Consider the following 21645-nt stretch of genomic DNA (forward strand, 5'->3'; position numbering starts at 1 on the left):
CAGCTTGTAGGATTCGCATGGGGGCAGCCGGCTGGCCACTGTGAGGACAGGATGATGGGCTAGATTCGAAGCCAGGGCCCCCTCCTGCCTCCTTGCGTCATTCCCACGACACAAGACGTTTCCCCTACCTGTTCCGAGATAAGGATGCTTCACTCGCAAGAGGCTGTGGCGTCTTAACGCTTCACTTGCGGCTAAAATTAGAAACACAGCCTGCCTATTAGTTATCTGGAATGTTACCAAGGGAGTGTGTTGTTTGCGCTATAATTAGTAGGTTTTTAATACAATTTTGTGCCTTGTTTCTTATTGCGGCTGCAGACTTCCGAATCTCTCTCATTCTTGACAAGGGCCTTAAAGCCCGTGGGTAAGTTTTCAGCTGAATGTTGCGATGCGATTTGGCTGCCTAATATCTACATTATATGCCCGAGTCCCTTGCTTAAATTCGGTCGCAGGGCAACGTGAGCAAGTAGCAGAAAACTGGGCAGGTTTTTTATTATTATTATTATTATTATTATTACCCATTTGTGCATTTAAATGTTTACATTTCTTGCCCAAAAAGGGAAACCCTTGAAGGAAGCTGGCAAGCATCGTAATAACTACCGTATTTTTTGCTCTATAAGACTCACTTTTTCCCTCCTAAAAAGCAAGGGGAAATGTGTGTGTGTCTTATGGAGCAAATGCAGGCTGCGCAGCTGTCCCAGAAGCCAGAACAGCAAGAGGGATCGCTGCTTTCGCTGCGCAGCGATCCCTCTTGCTGTTGTGGCTTCTGAGATTCAAAATATTTTTTTTCTTGTTTTCCTCCTCCAAAAACTAGGTGCGTCTTGTGGTCTGGTGCGTCTTATAGAGCGAAAAATACGGTAATAAGCTGCCCAGCTTTAAAGTGGAAATCAAACTGTAGCATCAATGAGGTCCAGTGCCGAGGGCCTTCTGGCGGTTCCCTCCCTGTGAGAAGTGAGGTTGCAGGGAACCAGGCAGAGGGCCTTCTCGGTGGTGGCCCTGTGGAACTCCCTCCCACCAGATGTCAGGGAGATAAACAACTATCTGACTTTTAGAAGACATCTGAAGGCAGCCCTGTTTAGGGAAGTTTTTAACGTTTGATATTTTATCACTTTTTTATTAGTGGGAAACCCAGACAGATGGGCAGGGTTTAAATAATCTATTATTACATTGGGACCTCGAGTTAAGTACTTAATTCGTTCCGGAGGTCCGTTCTTAACCTGAAACTGTTCTTAACCTGAAGCACCACTTTAGCTAATGGGGCCTCCTGCTGCCGCCGTGCCGCCGGAGCACGATTTCTGTTCTCATCCTGAAGCAAAGTTCTTAACCTGAGGTAATATTTCTGGGTTAGCGGAGTGTGTAACCTGAAACGTATGTAACCTGAAGCGTATGTAACCTGAGGTACCACTGTATTATTATTATTATTATTATTATTATTATTATTATTATTGAATTCGGTGCTGCTGGGGTAGCTCAGTTGATAAGAGCATAGTGCTCTTAATTTCAGGGTCGTGAGCTGGAGCCCCATGTTGAGAAAAGACCCTGCAACTCGGGGTTGGTCTAGATGACCCTCAGGGTCCCTTCCAAACTCTGCAATTCTGTGAAAAGCCTAAGGAGCACTGGGAATGCAGAAAGGTGATTAATACTGAATCAGACCATTGGCCTATGATTCAGCTCTTCCTCTCTTTTCCCCTAAAGGCAAAGTAAGGTGCTAGTCCACATGGCTCTGAATTTTTTAAAAATGGAATTAAGTAGGAAAGATGGAGGCTCCCTTATACTGAGCTACAGCATTGGCCCACCCAGCTCAGTGACCCAGCAGCAGCTCTCCGCGATTTCAGGCGGGACTCCGTGAGCAGCCCTGCCTGGAGATCAATCCCATAGGCCAGTTTTTCCCAAATGGTGCATCGCATTCTAAATCCGGCCCACAGACAGTCCGGGAATCAGCGTGTTTTTACATGAGTAGAATGTGTCCTTTGTCCATGGAGTTTTCTTGGCCGGGCTACTGGAGTGGTTTGCCGGTTCCTGCTCCAATCACTGCAGATGGTGACAGCAGTCACGAATTTAAAAGGCGCCTGCTTCTTGGGAGCAAAACAATGACAAACCTAGACAGCATCCTAAAAAGCAGAGACATCACCTTGCCAACAAAGGTCCGTATAGTTAAAGCTCTGGTTTTCCCAGTAGTGATGTATGGAAGTGAGAGCTGGACCATCAAGAAGGCTGATCGCCGGAGAATGGATGCTTTTGAATTCTGGTGCTGGAGGAGACTCTTGAAAATCCCATGGACTGCAAGAAGATCAAACCTATCCATTCTTTTTTTTTTTTTTAAAAAAATATTTCAAACCTATCCATTCTTAAGGAAATCAGCCCTGAGTGCTCACTGGAAGGACAGATCCTGAAGCTGAGGCTCCAAGACTTTGGCCACCGCATGAGAAGAGAAGACTCCCTGGAAAAGACCCTGATGCTGGGAAAGATGGAGGGCACAAGGAGAAGGGGAGACAGAGGACGAGATGGTGGGACAGTGTTCTCGAAGCTACCAGCATGAGTTTGACCAAACTGCGGGAGGCAGTGGAAGACAGGAGGGCCTGGTGTGCTCTGGTCCAGGGGGTCACCAAGAGGCGGACACGACTATACGATTCAACAACAACAAGAAGAATGTGTCCTTTTATTTAAAATGCATCTCTGGGTTATTTGTGGGGCCTGCCTGGTGTTTTTACATGAGTAGAATGTGTGCTTTTGTTTCAAATGCGTATCTGGGTTATTTGTGGGGCATAGGAATTCATTCATTCCCCCCCCCCCAAAAAAAAATATAGTCTGGCCCTCTGCAAGGTCTGAGGGACAGTGGACCGGCCCCCTGCTGAGAAAGTTTGCTGTCCCCTGGTCTTGAGAATTTGCCAAAAGTTGTACATTGAAGGCACCAGGCGCACCTCTGAAGAAGGAGCTCCACTGCTTAGGGCCTGCCTCACAGAACTCCCTCCCCTGGGCTGCCAACCCATGAGCGTCTGAGGGCCGAGGAACAACCAAGAGGGCCTAACCCCTGCCGATCTCGGTGCCCAATGCCTGTTGACGCGAGCAAGCCTTAGAAATTGCATTGGCACCATCGCTCCCGAACTGCTAATGCGGAGAGGTACACTGCTCTTGCAAATTGAGGTTCTGCTGAGCAAACATTGCTAAGCAAAGTTGAAATCGGGAGCGAGAGTTAGGACATTGGATGCATTTGGGTTAAAGAGACGAACAAAGAAACCGGAAAGGATGCATCTCTTACATTTTAAAATGACAATTTTGCTTCTCTCCCTGTGGCTGGGATCGGAACGGTTTAGTGTCGGGTCCACTGGCCGTGGCCACAGGAGCGGTTGGCTTTTTCAGAACCGGAAGGGGGAATGTTTTTTTCAACAGAGGCTCCTGTGGCCTCTCCTATCAGCTTCCTCGACTCTTTCCCTCTGCGTTTGAGGATTATCGCATTGAGTGTGGCCCGCAACCAAATTTTGCAGCATGGATAGCGAGCCGTGAGCGGCCTAGATAGCAAGTCTTCCTGCAGGATACTGTTAATTTTTGGGTTTCTTAAATATTTATATTTTATTAAAAGCTTCACAGTGAATTAAAACGCAGGGGGAAGAAAAGAAATCCATACGAAACGGAAAACAAACAGAGGAAAACAAGAACATCGAAATGACAGTAGAATGTAATCAAGGTTATAAAACAACGTCGTATATATGCAAGCTTATTTCCTTTAAGTGTAAATAAGTTCATGAGTCACTTACAGGATACTGTTAAGTTTTGAGGAGACCCCTTGTTTCCCAGTCTTATTTTCGAAGTGATGGACATATATATATTATTTTATCATTATTTTATTATTCTTTCTTACCCTTAGAAAAGGATGTGGTGATTACGAAGACCCAGCATGGGTTTCTCAAAATTAAGTCATGACAGACCAATCTCCTTCCTTTTCTTTTCTTTTTTTTAAAAATGGAATTACAAACTTAGTTAGGGACGCGGGTGGTGTTGTGGGTTAAACCACAGAGCCTAGGACTTGCCGATCAGAAGGTCGGCGGTTCGAATCCCCGCAATGACGGGGTGAGCTCCTGTTGCTCGGTCCCTGCTCCTGCCAACCTAGCAGTTCGAAAGCACGTCAAAGTGCAAGTAAATTTCAACAGGGACAAATGTCAGGTTGTGCACTTAGGCGGGGAGAACCAGATGCACAAATATAGGATGGGAGGGGACACCTGGCTTAATAGCAGGACATGTGGAAAGGATCTAGGGGTCTTGGCGGACCGAAAGCTGAACGTGAGCCCACCGTGTGATGCAGCAGCAAAAAAGGCTAATGCTATTCTAGGCTTCATCAAACAGAAGTCTGGTGTCCAGATGAAGGGAAGTAATAGGACAGCTCCATTCTGCCTGGGTCAGACAGACCACACCTGAATACTGTGTCCAATTCTGGGCACTACAATTTAAGACAGACATGAACAAGGTGGAAGGTGGGCAAAGATGGGCGACTGAGATGATCCAGTGTCTGGAAACCAACCTTGCGAGGAGCGCTTGGAGGAGCTAGGTAGGTTTAGCTTGGGAAATAGGCGGTTCCAATTCCATCTTTGATTATCTCAAGGGCTGTCAAATGGAAGAGGGAACAAGCTTGTTTTCTCCTCCTCTGGAGGGTAGGACTTGAAGCCATGGCTTCGAGTTACAAGGAAGGAGATTCCGACTCAGCATTCTGACAGTAGGAGCAGTTCAGCAGTGGAAGAGACTCCCACCAGAGGTTATGGGCTCTCCTTCCTTGGAGGTTTTTAAGCAGAGGTTGGATCATAGCTGTCAACTTACAGATTTGAAAATAAGGGACCAGCAGCCTTGGAAATAAGGGATCAGCAGCCAAAATAAGGGATTTTCCCAGCACAGGTATGTTCAACTTCTGAGCCCCTCCAAGCCAAAGGTAGAAAGCCCAGCCAGCAGCCAAACGAAGCCTCAAGCGGTGGTTCCCACAGCGCAGCAACCCAGCAAAGGGGATGCAGCAAGGAAAACCACCGTCACCTCTCCGCTGGGAAGCGCTGAGCAAAGGCGAGTCCCCAGGCAAGGCGGCCGATTCGATCGGCACAAGGCATGCAAGCTCCACCCCCCAGTTGTTCTCAGACTCCTTATTGGGTGAGCAACGCAGCCAAGCAACACAGTTGGAGCCTCCCTCCTCCCTGGCCGGCAGGGAGGGAGGGAGAGGAGCTGCTTCCTTTGAAACCCGGGAAATTTAAGGTACATCATCAATAAGGGACAGCAGCGGGACATGGCGCTGGGATCAGGGACTTTCCCGCCAAATAAGGGACAGTTGACAGCTATGGGTTGGACTAGATGACCGTTGGGTCCCTTCCAACTGGTTTTGGGGGTTCAGTTCCCCCAAACAACGAACCGTGGCCCTTTCCAAATCTTAATATTTGTTTACTGCCCGCTCGTCACGATGGCGCTGCTTCAGGTTTGGTTGTAAACGCCTCTGGAGACCGGCTGCTAGGAATCGCAGGTGGGAAAGGCTGCGTTGAACCCGCGTCCAGCTAGCGAGCTTCCCTGTGGCCCAATCAGGCACTGTTTTCTTCCAGCTCAGCAGCAGAGTGCCGGCAAAAGAGATGGGCGTTTCGTGGTTGAGGGTGGCAGCGTCAGAGTATTCTTAAGTGAGTCCCTGGTGCATCTTCTTGTGAGTTTCTCACACCTTGCTGCTAAGCAAGATCTCTAAGAGAACCGGTTCCTTTATTAAACAAGTAATAAACAGGGCTGCCCTCTGAGGCCACGGAAAATATGAGCATCAGTCCAACTCCTAATTCACAGAAGGAGCAATAGGGGGCTGGCAATCTCCTTTAAGGGAGGTGGGTGGCGCTGTGGGTTAAACCACAGAGCCTAGGACTTGCCGATCAGAAGGTCAGCGGTTCGAATCCCCACAATGACGGGGTGAGCTCCCGTTGCTCGGTCCCTGCTCCTGCCCACCTAGCAGTTCGAAAGCACGTCAAAGTGCAAGTAGATAAATAGGTACCACTCCAGCGGGAAGGTAAACGGCGTTTCCGTGCGCTGCTCTGGTTCGCCAGAAGCGGCTTAGTCATGCTGGCCACATGACCCGGAAGTTGTCTGCGGACAAACGCTGGCTCCCTCGGCCAATAAAGCGAGATGAGCGCCACAACCCCAGAGTTGGCCACGACTGGACCTAATGGTCAGGGGTCCCTTTACCTTTACCTAAAGCATTAAAAAAGAGAGCTAAAAAACAACAACAAAAACCACTTTATTTTTTTTAAAAAAAAACAATGAGGACTGGAATCTTACTTGATCTTCAGCAGAAGGCCCTCAGCTCAAGGGCAGAACATCTGCTTTGCATGCCAAAGCCCTTTATTCAATCCTTGACGTGTTTTTCTGAGTGGGGCCAGGACAGACTCATCCTCCATGAATTGGTCTAATCCTTTTTTAAAGCCATCCAGTCACTCGCTGTATCTTGTGACACTCCTACTGAGTCAACACTTGTTCTCTCCCTCTCTCTCTTTCCTAGTCGGAAGGCATACAAAAACTCCTGTATTTAGGCACGGATTCAGTTTTTACGCATGGGCACAAACACATAGCTCCTCTGCTGGCATCAAGAGTGGGAGGAGATAACTCTGTCTGTCTGTCTGTCTGCCGGTCGCTCTCTCTCTCTCGCACACACACATAAACACACCTTCCAAAATGTCATCGCTGCCTTGCCTGTGCCTCTCGGCTCATTGCCATACAGGACTCAGCCAAACAGCCGCTCCCAGGGGCCAGACAGCCCCAGGAAAAGGCAGACAGAAGGACGTGCGAGGAAAGGCCAAACAGGTAAAGCTCTCGAACTCTTTGCAGAATGGTGCATCGTGTTTTGAAAGGATCCCACCTGGCAGAAAAGTGAAGAGAAAGAGGGAATGGCGAAAGTCGTTCCGAGGCAAAGGCTGAACAGCGTCGTAAGGACAGAAGACGAGCCCTGATGGATCTGGCCCAACATACTGTTCTTAAAGTGGCCGGTCTCCACCAAGATTCAAGCACACAAGGGCACATTCCCCTTCTGTGGTTTCTGGAAGCGCCGCTGCCGTGGACACGGGGCAAAGCCATCGTGGCTTAGCCATCAACAGCCCTTGAATTTGTGTGTTGGTATCTATCAGGGACGCGGGTGGCGCTGTGGGTTAACCACAGAGCCTAGGACTTGCAGATCTGAAGGTCGGCGGTTCGAATCCCCGCAAAGGGGTGAGCTCCCGTTGCTCGGTTCCTGCTCCTGCCAACCTAGCAGTTCAAAAGCACGTCAAAGTGCAAGTAGATAAATAGGTACCGCTCCGGCGGGAAGGTAAACAGTGTTTCCGTGTGCTGCTCTGGTTCGCCAGAAGCGGCTTAGTCCTGCTGGCCACATGACCCGGAAGCTGTACGCCGGCTCCCTCGGCCAATAAAGCGAGATGAGCGCCGCAACCCCAGAGTCAGCCACGACTGGACCTAATGGTCAGGGGTCCCTTTACCTTTATCTATCTGCCTTGAGAGGCAATAGGGTTTCACCTCCAGGGGTGAAGTCAAAACCGCTGTGCTAGCAGCACCCAAGCGACCTCCCCTGGGCAGCGCGTCTGGAGGTCCTGGGCTGCCCAGACGACAGGACCACCCCTCTCAGCCTCAAGATGGGGGTCCGAAGGAAAGCAGAGTGAGACGTTTGGCACCAGCTTGGCTGCAGCAGTTGCCAGAAGGAGGCGTACAAGGCGCCAACCAACCACTCCAGATTTGTGTAGCGTTTACAACTGTTAACGGAGAAATCTGAGGGCTCCCTTGGACAAAAAAAACAAGGACACCAGCCAGGAATACCAGAGCAAAACAGCAGCCAGTAGGCTTGGTCTTTATTGAAGACTGTCGCAGCAGGACTCCAACCTGCCACAAGGTGGAACAAGATGGAAGCCCCGTACAAAAGAGAACCCAAACTTTTATTAGCTGCTAATCCCCATGTTACATCCCCTCCAAACTACATCACTCATACATCACGGTTACATCATGAAAGGGGAGGTCTGGTGGCAGTAATCTGGCTCGATCTTTTGCTAAAGTGCTCAGCCCCAGCCCAGCTTCTGGCAGCCTCACAGTTTAGGGGAGTTAGAACAATAAAACAATGAGATAAAACAATACCGTGGTACCTCGGGTTACAGACGCTTCAGGTTGCAAACTCCAGTAACCCAGAAATAGTACCTCGGGTTAAGAACTTTGCTTCAGGATGAGAACAGAAATCGTGCAGCGGCGGCAGCAGGAGGCCCCATTAGCTAAAGTGGTGCTACTGGTTAAGAACAGTTTCAGGTTAAGAACGGACATCCGGAACGAATTAAGTACTTAACCCGAGGTACCACTGTAAATTAAAACAACAAAACAAAGCACTAAAAGGCGTTAAGAAATAAAATGGGAGAGAGGATAGAAACAAATGCTAAGGGTTGGTTATAGAGCAGAAACTTGCCTGAGAGCTCAAAACCCTGCTTCAAACATTCCTCTAGCTTGGTAGCTGTGGTCTAAACCACAGAGCCTAGGTCTTGCCGATCGGAAGGTCGGCGGTTCGAATCCCTGCTATGGGGTGAGCTCCCGTTGCTCGGTCCCTGCTCCTCCCAACCTAGCAGTTCGAAAGCACACCAGCGCAAGTAGATAAATAGGTACCGCTCCGGCAGGAAGGTAAACGGCGTTTCCGTACACTGCTCTGGTTCGCCAGAAGCGGCTTAGTCATGCTGGCCACATGACCCAGAAAAAACTGCGGACAAACTCCAGCTCCCTCGGCCAGTAAAGCGAGATGAGCGCCGCAATCCCAGAGTCATTTGCAGTTGGACTTAACTGTCAGGGGTCCTTTACCTTTTTTTTTTTAAGCTTGGTAGCTGTCCCTGCAGGAGTGAGTTCCGTAGTTTATGCACCGCATGAAGTTCTACATTATTTTTTGTATCCCTTCCGAACACTTAAAGGAGATCTGCATGGTTGTGTCCACCCCGTCGCATCATTTAAGCGCCACAATAACCCTGCAACGTAGGTCAGGCTGAGAGGATGTGAGCAACTAGCCTAGTTCTTTACTCCAGATGTTTTCAGACAGCAGCTGGCACCATCCCCGGCATGAACTCAAAACATCTGGACATTGTTCAGTTGGGGAAAGTGGATCTAACCACTACACCTCCCCGATTTCAGAACGCAAACTCCTGTTCTGTCAAGGATGTAAACTGGAGAGCAAGGTCAACGTTGGTCCTCCGGCACAGATTCGCAAGCCACTTCCCCTCAGTTTTGCTGTCTGGAAAATGGGTGCCCAAGCCCGAGAATAGCCTGCCCCATGGGGCTGCTTTAAGGGCCAGTGCAAGGCTGAAATGCTCTCTGCATCTAAAGCAAGATATACACAACCAATTCCCTGCTTCCCACCCAGCCACCACTTCCACTTAATTTTTTATTTAAAAAAAAACGCCTTCATGTATTTGCATATGAAATTTAGGCTGCTCTGCATCCCGGGACCTGAGTATTATGGGCTGTGACACTAATACTATTTCGCCCTCTTTCTTGAGGATGGGCAGCCTAAATTAGAAGCCTCTCCGGCGGCAAAATGTGGCCCTGGGGAGGCGGGTGGCTCAGCATGGAAATTCTGGGTCGCATCAGGCCGCAATCTTATCCCACCAAGACAGACCAAGCATTTGGGCTGAAATCTCCTCCATAATCTATCAGAAGAGGCCTGCAGCTCGATGAGGCTGAATGTCCATCTTAGTCCAGCACTCTGTTCTCATAGCGGCCAAACAGTTGCCCCAGCCGGCGTTGCATATAATCTAATCGCCAAATGGCACCTTAAACCTGGGGTAAAGGTAAAGGGACCCCTGACCATTAGGTCCAGTCGTGACCGACTCTGGGGTTGCGGCGCTTCCGGGTCAGGTGGCCAGCAGGACTAAGCCGCTTCTGGCGAACCAGAGCAGCGCATGGAAACGCCGTTTACCTTCCCGCCAGAGTGGTACCTATTTTTCTACTTGCACTTTGACGTGCTTTCGAACTGCTAGGTTGGCAGGAGCAGGGACTGAGCAACGGGAGCTCACCCCGTTGCGGGGATTCGAACCGCCGACCTTCTGATCAACAAGTCCTAGGCTCTGTGGTTTAACCCACAGCGCCACCCAAACTTGGGTTACGGTCACCATAATGGAAAGTCGAGGCACCATTTCTTCCATCCCCCTGCACTTTGGACCTTCATTCCCACCTCCTCTGGCATTCTGCTTTCTTCCCATTTATTCTTCCTTTCTCTCCTTCCTTCTGCTAAACCTTCTTCCCTCCCTCTCCCCTTCCTCTCCCTCTCCCTTGACCTTCTCCCCCAGTTCTTTTCCTTCTCCCCCTTAGCCAAAGCACTCCCTCTTTGACCTTCCTTCCTCTCTTGACCTTCTTCCCCATCTCCCTTTTCCCCTTCTCTCTGACCTCCCTCCCTTTCCTCCTCCTTCTCCTCTCTTGACTTTCCTCCCCATCATTCCTACCATTGCACTCCCCTCGGTCCCCCCCTCTCTGTCTGACCTCCCTCCCCTCCCTCTCCCTTTACCTCTCCCCTCCTTCCCTCTCTCTTGACCTCCCCTCCTCTCCATGTTTTGCCCTTGTCCCCCTCTGTTTGACCTTCCTCTCCCCTCTCTTGACCCTACCCCTCCTTCTCCCCCCATCCTTTGCCCTTGTCCCCCCCTCTCTGCTTGACCTTCCTCTTCCCCATCCCTTGATCTTCCCCTGCCTCCTCTTCTCCCCCCCTCTATCCTTTGCCCTCCTCTCTCCCTCTCCCTGCTTGACCTTCCCCTTCTCTCCATCCTTTTGCCCTTGTCTCCCGCCCGGTTGACTTTTCTCTTCCTCCCCCCTTGACCTCCCCCTCCCTCCCCTTCCCTCCCCCCTGTTTGAGCTTCCTCCCCTCCCCCTCTCTCTTGACCTCCCCCTCCCTCCCCCTCCCTCCTTTGCCCTTCTCTCCCCTCTCTTTGACCTTCCTCCCCTCCCCCTCTCTCTTGACCTCCCCCTCCCTCCCCTCCCCTCCCCCTCCCTCCTTTGCCCTTCTCTCCCCTCTCTTTGACCTTCCTCCCCTCCCCCCCTCTCTTGACCTTCCCCTCACTCCTCTTCTCCCCCTCCCTCCTTTGCCCTTCTCTCCCCTCCCCCTTTTGACCTTCCTCCCCTCCCCCTCTCTCTTGACCTCCCCCTCCCTCCCTCTCCATCCTTTGCCCTTGTCCCCCCCTCTCTCTTTGACCTTCCCCTTCCCCTTCCTCCCTCCCTCTCTCTTGACCTCCCCTCCCTCCCCTTCTCTCCCCTCCCCCCTCTGTTTGACCTTCCCTCCCCCTCTCTCTTGACCTCCCCCTCCCTTCTCTCCCCTCCCTCTCCATCCTTTGCCCTTGTCCCCCCCTCTCTCTTTGACCTTCCCCTTCCTCTTCCTCCCTCCCTCCCCCCTCCCCTGCCAGCCCCTCCCCCGGCCCTCGACGCTCCTCCCCCTCCCCTCCCCTCCCCGTCTCTGCCCCTGCCTCTCCTCCCCGGTCTCCTCCGCCGTCGCCGCCGCTGCAGCAGCAGCAGCCGAGGCGCTGGTGGTGCTGGCTTGCGCGGCGAGTCCAGCATGCGGACGGGCGGCGGCGGCGGCGGCGGCGGCGGCGGGGCGCCCACTGCAGCAGCATCCGCAGCAGCATCCGCAGCATCCTCGGGCTGCGCCTCTCCGGCCGCGTCTTCCCCGGCGGCGTCTCCGGCCTCGAAGGGGCGGCTGCTGTCCCTGCGCGGAGGCGGCATGGGCAGCCGCGCCGGCAAGGGGGGCTCCCCCAACGGAGAGTGCCGCCGGGGGGGCGGCGGCGAGGAGGGAGTCAGCGGCCCCGATCCGGCGCCCTCTTCCCAGCCCAAGGTCTCCTTCTCCTGCAGCGCCGACGGCTCCCCCAAGGCGGCCGAGGAAGGGGCATCATCGGGGGCGGCGGGCGCCCCGTCGGAGGGCGAGCCGGGGGGCAGCCAGGCCAGTTTCATGCAGCGCCAGTTCAGCGCCATGCTCCAGCCGGGCGTCAACAAGTTCTCCCTGCGGATGTTCGGCTCGCAGAAGGCCGTCGAGAGGGAGCAGGAGCGGGTCAAGTCCGCCGGAGCTTGGATCATCCACCCTTACAGCGATTTCAGGCGAGTGGGCCGCCTTCCCTTGACCCCTAGCCGGGCAGTGGACTCACCTGTGTGTGGGAAGTGGACTCACCTGGGGTGACTCACCTGCGATTTGGGGAAACAGGGAAGGGGGGTCTGGGTCGCCTTCCCTTGACCCCTAGCCGGGGAGTGGACTCACCTGTGTGGGTGGGAAGTGGAATCTCCTGGGGTGACTCACCTGCGATTTGGGGAAACAGGGAAGGGGGGGGTCTGGGTTAGCTTGCCATGGAGATACATACCTGCAGTGATTTCAGGCCAGTGGGCCTTTTCCCCTTGACCCCTGGCCCTCACCTGTGTGGGGAACTCACCTGGGGGGTGGGTACTACCTGCAGAGAGGCGGAGCACCTGAGGGGAACTGTCCTTGCAAGGAGGGGTTAGAAACCGACAGGGATTTTAGGCAAGTGACTCACCTGCGATTTGGAGAAACAGGGAAGGGGGGGTCTGGGTTAGCTTGCCATGGAGATACATACCTGCAGTGATTTCAGGCCAGTGGGCCTTTTCCCCTTGAAATCGGAGGGGGAATCGGAGGTAACTCACTCCTGGGGTAACTTGCCTCTGGGGTGACTCACCTGTGATTTGGGGAAACAGGAACAGTGGTCTGGGTTACCTTGCCTTGGGGATAACTACCTGCAGTGATTTCAGGCAAGTGGGGATCGGGGGTAACTCACCCCTGAGGTAACTCACCCCTGGGGTAACTCACCTGGGGGATGCTACCTTCAGCGATTTGGGGGAACAGGGGGTGGTGGTCTGGGGTAACTAGCCTTAGGGATAACTACCTGCAATGATTTCAGGCAAGTGGGGGAGATCAGGGGTAACTCACCCCGGGGTAACTCCTCTCACGGGGGAACTACCTGCAGAGATTTGGGGGTAGTGGCGGAGTTGGGGGGGAGACTCTGGGGGGAATCTCCTTGGGAGGGGGGTAAGCAACTGCAGCGAATTTCAGGCAATTTGGCTAACTCACCTTGGGGGTAACTACCTTGCGATTTGGGGGAAGAGGCGGTTTTTGTAGTAACACATATTGGGGGGTAGGGCATTAACTACCTGCCACTTTTATGTTGTATGCAGCAGAGGGAGACCTAGGGTATCTAAACTTGGGGGGAACATACTTAGGGGGGGTAACTGCCACAGGGTAGTTACCTCTGGTTTGTACTGACAGGGAGCCTTAAGGCAATTTTAGGCAAGGTCAAGGATTCTCTGCCCCCCCCTCCAGCAAGGGAGGAAAGAATTCAGGGGTCACTACTTTGTCTAGGGACAGAAAACCCTATATGTACTTGAATATATCTGTCACACAGCAAATTCAGGCCTAGCAAGGGGTTTTTCCCACTCCTTGCCCCCCCCTGAATTGAGGGAGGAGCAACTGGGGTAACTAACCCAAAGTAACTACCTCAGTTAGGGACGGAGGGGGATATTCAGCATGGCCGAGGCGTCATGGAGAAATCTGGGCTGGATCCCACCGTGGCAAGGTCTCTCGGGGTGGGAGAGAGGTAGAAATCACCGGGGGGGGGGTAGTGACAAAGGATCACTTTTTATGCTGGAAGGTCTTATTGTGATTTGGGAGAAATCAAAAAACCCATGGAAGGCATGTCAACCCCTGGGTAACTACCTCAGGGTTCAAGACGGGCCAGGGCTGTGTGCCGATCAAACGGCGCAAGGAGATTTCCGGCGAGTCGAAATTTAGGGGGTTAAATTGGGTGGAGAATCGGGGGGGGGGGCAGCAAAAAAGGAAGGGTGGTTATTTGAGGGCAACTACCTTGGTGGCAGTAATCTGGGGTAACCACCTCTGGAGGGGGGGGTAAGCGGTGGAAAAGATGGAAATTTGACTCCCTAAGTGGTGGAGAATGTTTTGTACTGCCAGTCACCCCCATGGGTGATATAAGGAAGGGAACGGGGGGGGGGGGCAGAGCTGGCTGGGTGAGGTTAACTACCCTGGAGGGGTAGCATCGAGGGGTAAGGCTCATAAGGATCGATGCCATAAGCCGGCCATGATGGGGATTTCTTCGGCCGTTTCATTTCTTATTACGGTTCCTCCAGGGATCTACTCTGGGGAGTCTTTAGGGTGGGGGCTCAAAGGCAGTTCCCACCAGGGTAAGGGGGGGGGACTTTTTCTAGGGAGCAGAGAAAGGCCAATATGGAGGCAACAGGGCAATGGAGACAGAATCGAACATTCACATCTCTCTTTAGTGATTTAAAGCTTCTGTTTTATTCAGGGGTGGGGAGACAGAGTTGGCAGTTCAAGGCAGTGATTTTTTTTGGGGGGGTGATCCAATGCGCGTTGACTTGAAAGCAACCCCCTCTCCCCTACCCTTGCGTAGGCAAGTCTGTTTGAGGATTGCTCCCCTACAAAGTTAATAATCAGCCAGTATAATCTGACCGCTGCTTGTGGTCTGTAAGGCAAGGGTGGGTGGGTGGGTGGGAGAGCCTTTGGCTTGCTGGGTGCCACTGAACTACAACTCCCATCAGCACCCAGCGATGATGGGAGTTGTAGTTCAGGAACATCTTTGGGGGGGACAGAGGTTCCCCAGACCCTAGACTAGATGAGCCTTGGAGTTCCCTCCCAACTTGATGGTTCTAGATTCTTAGACCGTCTACTGGTTTGAGGGGAGGGGGACGTGGTTTAGGATTCAAGGGCAGTGCAAGGAGCCTTTCTATGGGGTGGGGTGGGGTGGTCAGGATCCTCACTGCCCAGTGACTTCGGATAACCTTGGAGGGTCGTCGTCCCCCCCCCACTTCAAAGGGGGTGTGTGTGAATATTCGTGAGATGTTAAAGGTTGAAACCCCTTAACCTGATTGGGTTCAGCTCCACTGAGCGACCTTCTGTGCAGAACGTGGGATTTGCACTGAAAATGACTTTGCAAAAATCTTGATTTAACTCCAAGAGGCTCTGCTGGGGGGGGGGGCGGCGTTGACAGGTGTGGAGTCACCTCTTAAGCCTCTCCGTGGGAGGTGAGCCTCTAGAGAAGTAAGGTAGGGGTCCTCTGGGGTATGGAGCCGCCAATCACCTTTCAAGAGGCAGAAATCTCATCATGGGGTAAGCCTGAGGTAACAGAGCCCAGGCGCCATGTCTGGTAACCCCCCACCCACCCCAAGGTAGCTGGTTCACTCCCATAAACCCTTAAAAGAGGAAAATCGACTTTTGCCCACCAACCCGGTGTCCGATTCCACCTCTGGGATTTGTGGAGGGTCAGTTTGAAGCGCTCCGGAGTTTGGGCAACTATTTAAAGGTAAAGGGACTGCTGACCATTAGGTCCAGTCGTGGCCGACTCTGGGGTTGCGGTGCTCATCTCGCTTTACTGGCCGAGGGAGCCGGCGTACAGCTTCCGGGTCATGTGGCCAGCAGGACTAAGCCGCTTCTGGCGAACCAGAGCAGCGCACGGAAACGCCGTTTACCTTCCCACCGGAGCGGTACCTATTTCTCTACTTGCACTTTGACGTGCTTTCAAACTGCTAGGTTGGCAGGAGCAGGGACCGAACAACGGGAGCTCACCCCATTACGGGGATTCGAACCGCCGACCTTCTGATCGGCAAGCCCTGGGCTCTGTGGTTTAACCCACAGCGCCACCCGCGTCCCTGGGCAACTATTTAGGGAGACCCAAAAATGGCAGGTTAGGGAGAGGGGAGGGGAAGCAGCTAGCCACGAGGTTTGGGGGGGGGGGCGACGACGACTTGGTGGTCTTAACCGCACCTTCGATGTCCTTCAAAATGGGTGGGGTGCAATCGGTTGTAACGCTGGAAGGGGACCCCAAAAAGTGTTGTTTGCCAGCAGAGATTTGCCGAGAGCACACCGGCTGAAATTAGGGGGCCGCTAATTTCAACCGGTCTGCTCTGAGCAGGGCCTGATGTCGGAGACAGCTCCAGGAATCCGTCTCAGATTTAATTTATTTATTCTATATCCACCTCCTCCGCACCCCCCGCTAAAGATCTTTTAATCTCCACAACAACCTTGTGAGGTAGACTAGGCCGAGAGAAACGGCGAGTGGCCCCCCCTTTCAAGGTCACACACAGAGAGCTTCATGGCCGGGTGAAGGGGGGACGGATTCGAACCCCGGTTTCCCAAGTCATTTCCAGTTACCCCCATATATATTTTTTTATTTTGGGGGGGCCCTGTAAAGCTGGACGACCCCTCCAGCGATTTTGGGGTGCTGACCCAACCCAAACAATCAACTTCAGATATCTGGTCCTTGTAAGTGTATGTGTGGCGGGAAAAGATCTCTCACCCCTTTCTTAATAGTTTTGAAGTTTTAGGACGTGTTGGGGGGCAATATCTAGGTTTTTGTGTGTCGGTTTTGCTTGCGATCTCCCCCTTTTTCACAGCAGCTCCAAGTGGAGGAATGCTCCTGTATCAATAACCTGTGCGTGTTAATCCCTGCCAGATAGGTGGCTTATTATTTATTATCGTTATTTTGTTGGGTTGGGGGGGCAAGATATGTTAGGGCAAGGAAAAAGCGACTTTCCTGAGTTCCTTCTGTTGTTATGGGAAGTTGGGGTGCCCACCAGGCAATGACTTTGGGGGCAGACCCCCCCCGGCGCCCTCTTTGACCGAAGGCTCTGGTGGGGAGGGGGGGGCGCCTTCCCAAATGTGCCCCCCCTCCCAAGGACCGGCTGGCTGGGGATGAGGATGGAGGGAGACCTTTGAAATCAAGCTCTGCATCCCATAACCGGCAAGGAGAGTAGAGTATGGATAAATTGGGGGGGGGCTGTTTGAGGAAGAAGCTGGATTGACACTTGAGTAACACCAAAGGAAGGAAATGACTCGGTGTGTGAATTATTTTTTTTTGGGGGGGGGGGACGCTTTACCGGGTCTGGGAGGAGGGCGCGAGTCGAATTAGCCAGCAGGGGGGGGGGAAAGTGCATTCATTTTTTGTGTTTTTAAAGGCTTGAACTAGGAGAAAAGGTTATCTCTCTCTCCTCCCCCCCCCCCCATCTCCCCGGGACCTATGCGTCTTCCTTCTCCCACCCCCCTCGGTTTTTGGTTCCCTTCTGAGCCCCCACCCCTCCCCCAAATTTGGAGAGAACTGGATGCTTGAAAGGGCACCTTGAGACGTTCAGAGAGAAGATGCTGTCTGAGATGATGTATTTGGGGGTGGCAGAAAGGAGCTGCTGTTCCCCCCCCCTCCTGTATCTGCACCACTATAGATATGTGTCTGATAACTAATCTCCCCCCCCCGCCAATTTTTCTAGATCTCTGACAATCCCCACAATTTGGGAAACGCAACAGCCCCTTTATAGAATAAGCAGTTGCCCGGGGGACTGGGGGGTGGGGAAGAGAATCCATTTTGAACAAGGATGTTCATTGCCCCCCCTGAATTTTTTTTCTGTGCGTGCTTCCCGTCCTTGAGGTTGGGGGGGGGGCAGGAGCAGGATCATAATATAACTCATCCTTTTGCAAAAAAACACGGTCAGGCGACGGATAGATTTGGGTGGTTGTGCTGTGTGTGTGTGTGTGGTTTTTTTGGGAGGGGGGGTTGCATCTAGAGGCATTGCAGGAATGCTGATATTCCCCCTCTCATCTCAAAACGCCCCCCCCCCACATTGCATGCTCTTAAACTGCTAACCCCTACCAAACTACATGTGTCCTTTTTTTTTTTTGGACAGGATTGCAAAAAGACAAAGATTTATGACGCCGATTTCCTCCTAATTTCTGTGCCAAAAGCCTGGGCGCTGAACTCTCAATTTGCCGGCTTTTTCTGCGGTGTGTCGCCCCCCCCCCCCACTTCCCTCTCTGCTCCCAGCCCCCTCCCTCCCTTCTCAGGTGTGTTTATAAACTGGATCTGGCGTGGCTTGGATTTGGGGAGGGAGACGATGGAGCGTCACTGCTGCGTTTTGCAGCCGATGGCGATGCTGTCTGCCTCTGCTGAATGCTGGGGAATGTATCTGGAAATTCAGCTTGGGAGGGTGCTTTTCCGAGACTCGTGGCAGCGCCGTGCAGTGGTTAGAGCAGGTTTCGGCTGGAGATTTTGGACTGGACTGAGGCTAGAGGCTGTGCTACAGACAAGGGAGAGAGAGAGTCAGGGCCACACTCCTTCTTGATCGCATGACTCGCTAGGCGACTTTGGGCTGGCCTACCTTGCAGAGATGTTGTGAGGATAAAAAGTACCCTGGTTCCCATGGCATTGTTTTCTTTCACAGTAGGCAGGGTACTGTTAGTGATTCTTTTGAAAGGTCCCCATTGCTGCATCTGATTCCTGGAACCAGAGGCTCATTCTCGAAAAACTGGGTGCATGCACAAGGAACTTAGTGGCCAAAGTTTAGTTCGATTTCATAATAATAATAATAATAATAATAATAATTTATTATTTATACCCTGCCCATCTGGCTGGGTTTCCCCAGCCAATCTGGGCGGCTCCCAACAGAACACTAAAATACAATAGCCTATTAAACATTAAAAGCTTCCCTAAACAGGGCTGCCTTCAGATGTCTTCTAAAAGTTTGGTAGTTGTTGTTCTCTTTGACATCTGGTGGGAGGGCGTTCCACAGGGCGGGCGCCACCACCGAGAAGGCCCTCTGCCTGGTTGCCTGTAACTTGGCTTCTCGTAGCGAGGGAACCCTTTGAAATTGGAGCTCAGTGGAGGTGACCGGTCTCTCACCACCCAGACCTCACCCTGTTTATCTTCCAAAAAGTGTTGATTCATTTAAAAGGTCCCCATTGTTGCATCTGATTCCTGATGCAAGGGGAACCAGAGTGCAAAGGCACTCTGCGCATGCACAAGGAACTTAGTGGCCAAAGTTCGATTTCATTTGAAAATGGAGCTCAGTGGAGGTGACCAGTCTCCTACCACCCAGGCCTCACCCTGTTTATCTTCCAAAAAGTGGGGGCAACCCCCACCTCGAGACCATGCCTCTGGGAGCACATTGATGTCAGCAAGAGATTGTTGGTACTGACCTTTAAAGCCCTAAATGGCCTTGGTCCAGTAGACCTTAAGGAGCATCTCCACCCCCATCGTTCTACCCGGACACTGAGGTCCAGCTCCGAGGGCCTTCTGGCGGTTCCCTTACTGCGAGAAGCCAAGTTACAGGGAAGCAGGCAGAGGGCCTTCTCGGTGGTGGCACCCGCCCTGTGGAACGCCCTCCCACCAGATGTCAAAGAGAACAACTACTACCAGACTTTTAGAAGACATCTGAAGGCAGCCCTGTTTAGGGAAGCTTTTAATGTTTAATAGGTTATTGTATTTTAGTGTTTTGTTGGAAGCTGCACAGAGTGGCTGGGGAAACCCAACCAGATGGGCAGGGTATAAATAAAAACTTATTATTATTATTATTATTATTATTATTATTATTATTATTATTATTGAAACAGCGTGGCAGGTGCTGTATTGATGTCAGAAAGTGACTTTGCCCAGGCAGGGAGCTTCCAGGTTTAAGCCTTAGTTCAGGGGCAGGGAAACCTCAGGCCTGTGAGCTGAATGCGGCCCTCCACACTTCGCCACCCGGCCCTTGAGAACTCTCCCAAAGTCACACCCCTCCCGGGTGCTGTTGCTTCACATCCACGTGTCTGGATGGGATGTGTCCTCAACCTCTGCCTCTCGCTTTCCTCGGCCTTTCCCTCGAGGCCACCTCCCTCTCTGGGCAGCGTACCGGGGGCCGCACAGCAGTGATGGGTGGGGCCAGGTGAAGCCACAGGTGCCAAAACAACCTTTACCTGGGGAACATCTGAGTTCAAGGGCAACACCCCAGGCTGGCGGAAAGACTCAAGGAGGGTGGGAGGAAGGCGTGGCCTAGGGGAGGGGCGCAAGGGCCAGGTGAAGGTACAGAGGGCCGCATTCGAAACCACCCCGGATTTTGCAACTCCCTGTTTCTGAAATCCATGTCTGTCAAAAGTTAGAATCGGATCTGATCAGAGGCTGAAATAAATGTTAGGGGTTTTTTTTGGTGAAGATTTTCTGTTTTGATTTTATAATGGCTATAAAACAGGGAGAACAGCTATGCAGGCTTCGATGTTGATTGTTCGATAAAGTTCTATTTTGGAAGGAAGGAAGGAAGGAAGGAAGGAAGGAAATAAGGAAGGAAGGAAGGAAGGAAGGAAGGAAAGAAAGAAAAAGAAAGAAAGAAAACAGGAACCTGCGCTCCTGTGTTCGAATTCTGCTGGCAGGTTCCCCACAAAAACCTGCTTGGCCACTGTGAGAGAAGGATGCTAGATTGGCCAGCAGGCTCTTATTGCATTGTTCCCTCTTTGCAGCCTCAAATTCCCTTAACTCTGCAAAGAATTCCTGCTTTTGTCTGCCACGGATTTCTCCTTGGGCGGCCCAGGGTTCTACAGCGTTACGAGAGAGGGAGAGAAGTGTTACTTTGCCTTCCGTCTCCAAAGTGTGCATCGTTTTGTCCACAGTTATCATGTCTTCCTCTTCTATATTCTGTACTTAAAAAAGCCCTAGATCAGGCTTCAACAACCTCGGCCCTCCAGATGTTTTGAGACTACAGTCCCCATCATCCCTGACCGCTGGTCCTGCTAGCTAGGGATCATGGGAGTTGTAGCCCAAAAACATCTGGAGGTCCAAGGTTGTGGAAGCCTGAGCTATAGCAACAGATGAAAATTAAAGGATTAATAATAATAATAATAATAATAATTTATTATTTGTACCCTGCCCATCTGGCTGGGTTTCCCCAACCACTCTGGGCGGCTTCCACAAAGACAAAAAATACACTAAGATGTCACACATTAAAAACTTCCCTGAACAGGGCTGCCTTAAGATGTCTTCTGAATGTCAGGTAGTTGTTTATCTCTTTGACATCTGATGGGAGGGCATTCCACAGGGCGGGCGCCACCACCGAGAAGGCCCTCTGCCTGGTTCCCTGTAGCTTTGCTTCTCGCAATGAGGGAACTGTCAGAAGGCCCTCGGAGCTGGACCTCAGTGTCCGGGCAGAACAATGGGGGTGGAGACGCTCCTTCAGGGATACTGGGCCGTTTAGGGCTTTAAAGGTCAGCACCAACACTTTGAATTGTGCTCGGAAATGTACTGGGAGCCAATGCAGATCTCTCAGGACCGGTGTTATGTGGTCTTGGTGGCCGCTCCCAGTCACCAGTCTAGCTGCCGCGTTCTGGATTAGTTGTAGTTTCCCGGTCACCTTCAAAGGTAGCCCCACATAGAGCGCATGGCAGTAGTCCAAGCGAGAGATAGCTAGAGCATGCACCACTCTGGCAAGACAGTCTGTGGGCAGGGAGAGTCTCATCCTGCGTACCAGGTGGAGTTGGTAGACAGCTGCCCTGGATACAGAATTGACCTGCGCCTCCATGGACAGCTGTGAGTCCAAAATGACTCCCAGGCTACGCACCTGGTCCTTCAGGGGCACAGTGACCCCATTCAGGACCAGGGAGTCCTCCACACCAGCCCGCCCCCTGTCCCCCCAAAACAGTACTTCTGTCTTGTCAGGATTCAACCTCAGTTAGAAACAGTGATGGCTTTGGGTCTTGTAATGGGCAACCTCCCATGTTATGGATTCACACGTGTGTGTGTGTGTGTGTGTGACTTTATTAATCTTCCCCCAGCGCTCTGTTTTGGCAGGTGTTCTTGCAAACCACAGCTGGACATTTCATGAGAAACATTTCCTTTTTTTTTT

The 21645-nt window shown here is 52.1% G+C and overlaps 1 protein-coding gene across 1 annotated transcript in view; it reads left to right on the top strand.

The window, feature by feature from the left end:
- The first annotated feature begins 11603 nt into the window (after window positions 1-11603).
- HCN2 (hyperpolarization activated cyclic nucleotide gated potassium and sodium channel 2) overlaps window positions 11604-21645 on the top strand; it is a 54538-nt gene continuing 44496 nt past the window's right edge. Inside the window, exon 1 of the mRNA XM_080988828.1 lies at window positions 11604-12075. Within this exon, the coding sequence (XP_080844954.1) occupies window positions 11705-12075 (371 nt within the window). The 5' untranslated portion in view covers window positions 11604-11704. The remainder of the gene's footprint in view (window positions 12076-21645) is intronic.

The sequence above is a fragment of the Podarcis pityusensis genome, assembly GCF_964106645.2.
Source record: "Podarcis pityusensis genome assembly, chromosome: 18".
NCBI lineage: Eukaryota > Metazoa > Chordata > Lepidosauria > Squamata > Lacertidae > Podarcis > Podarcis pityusensis.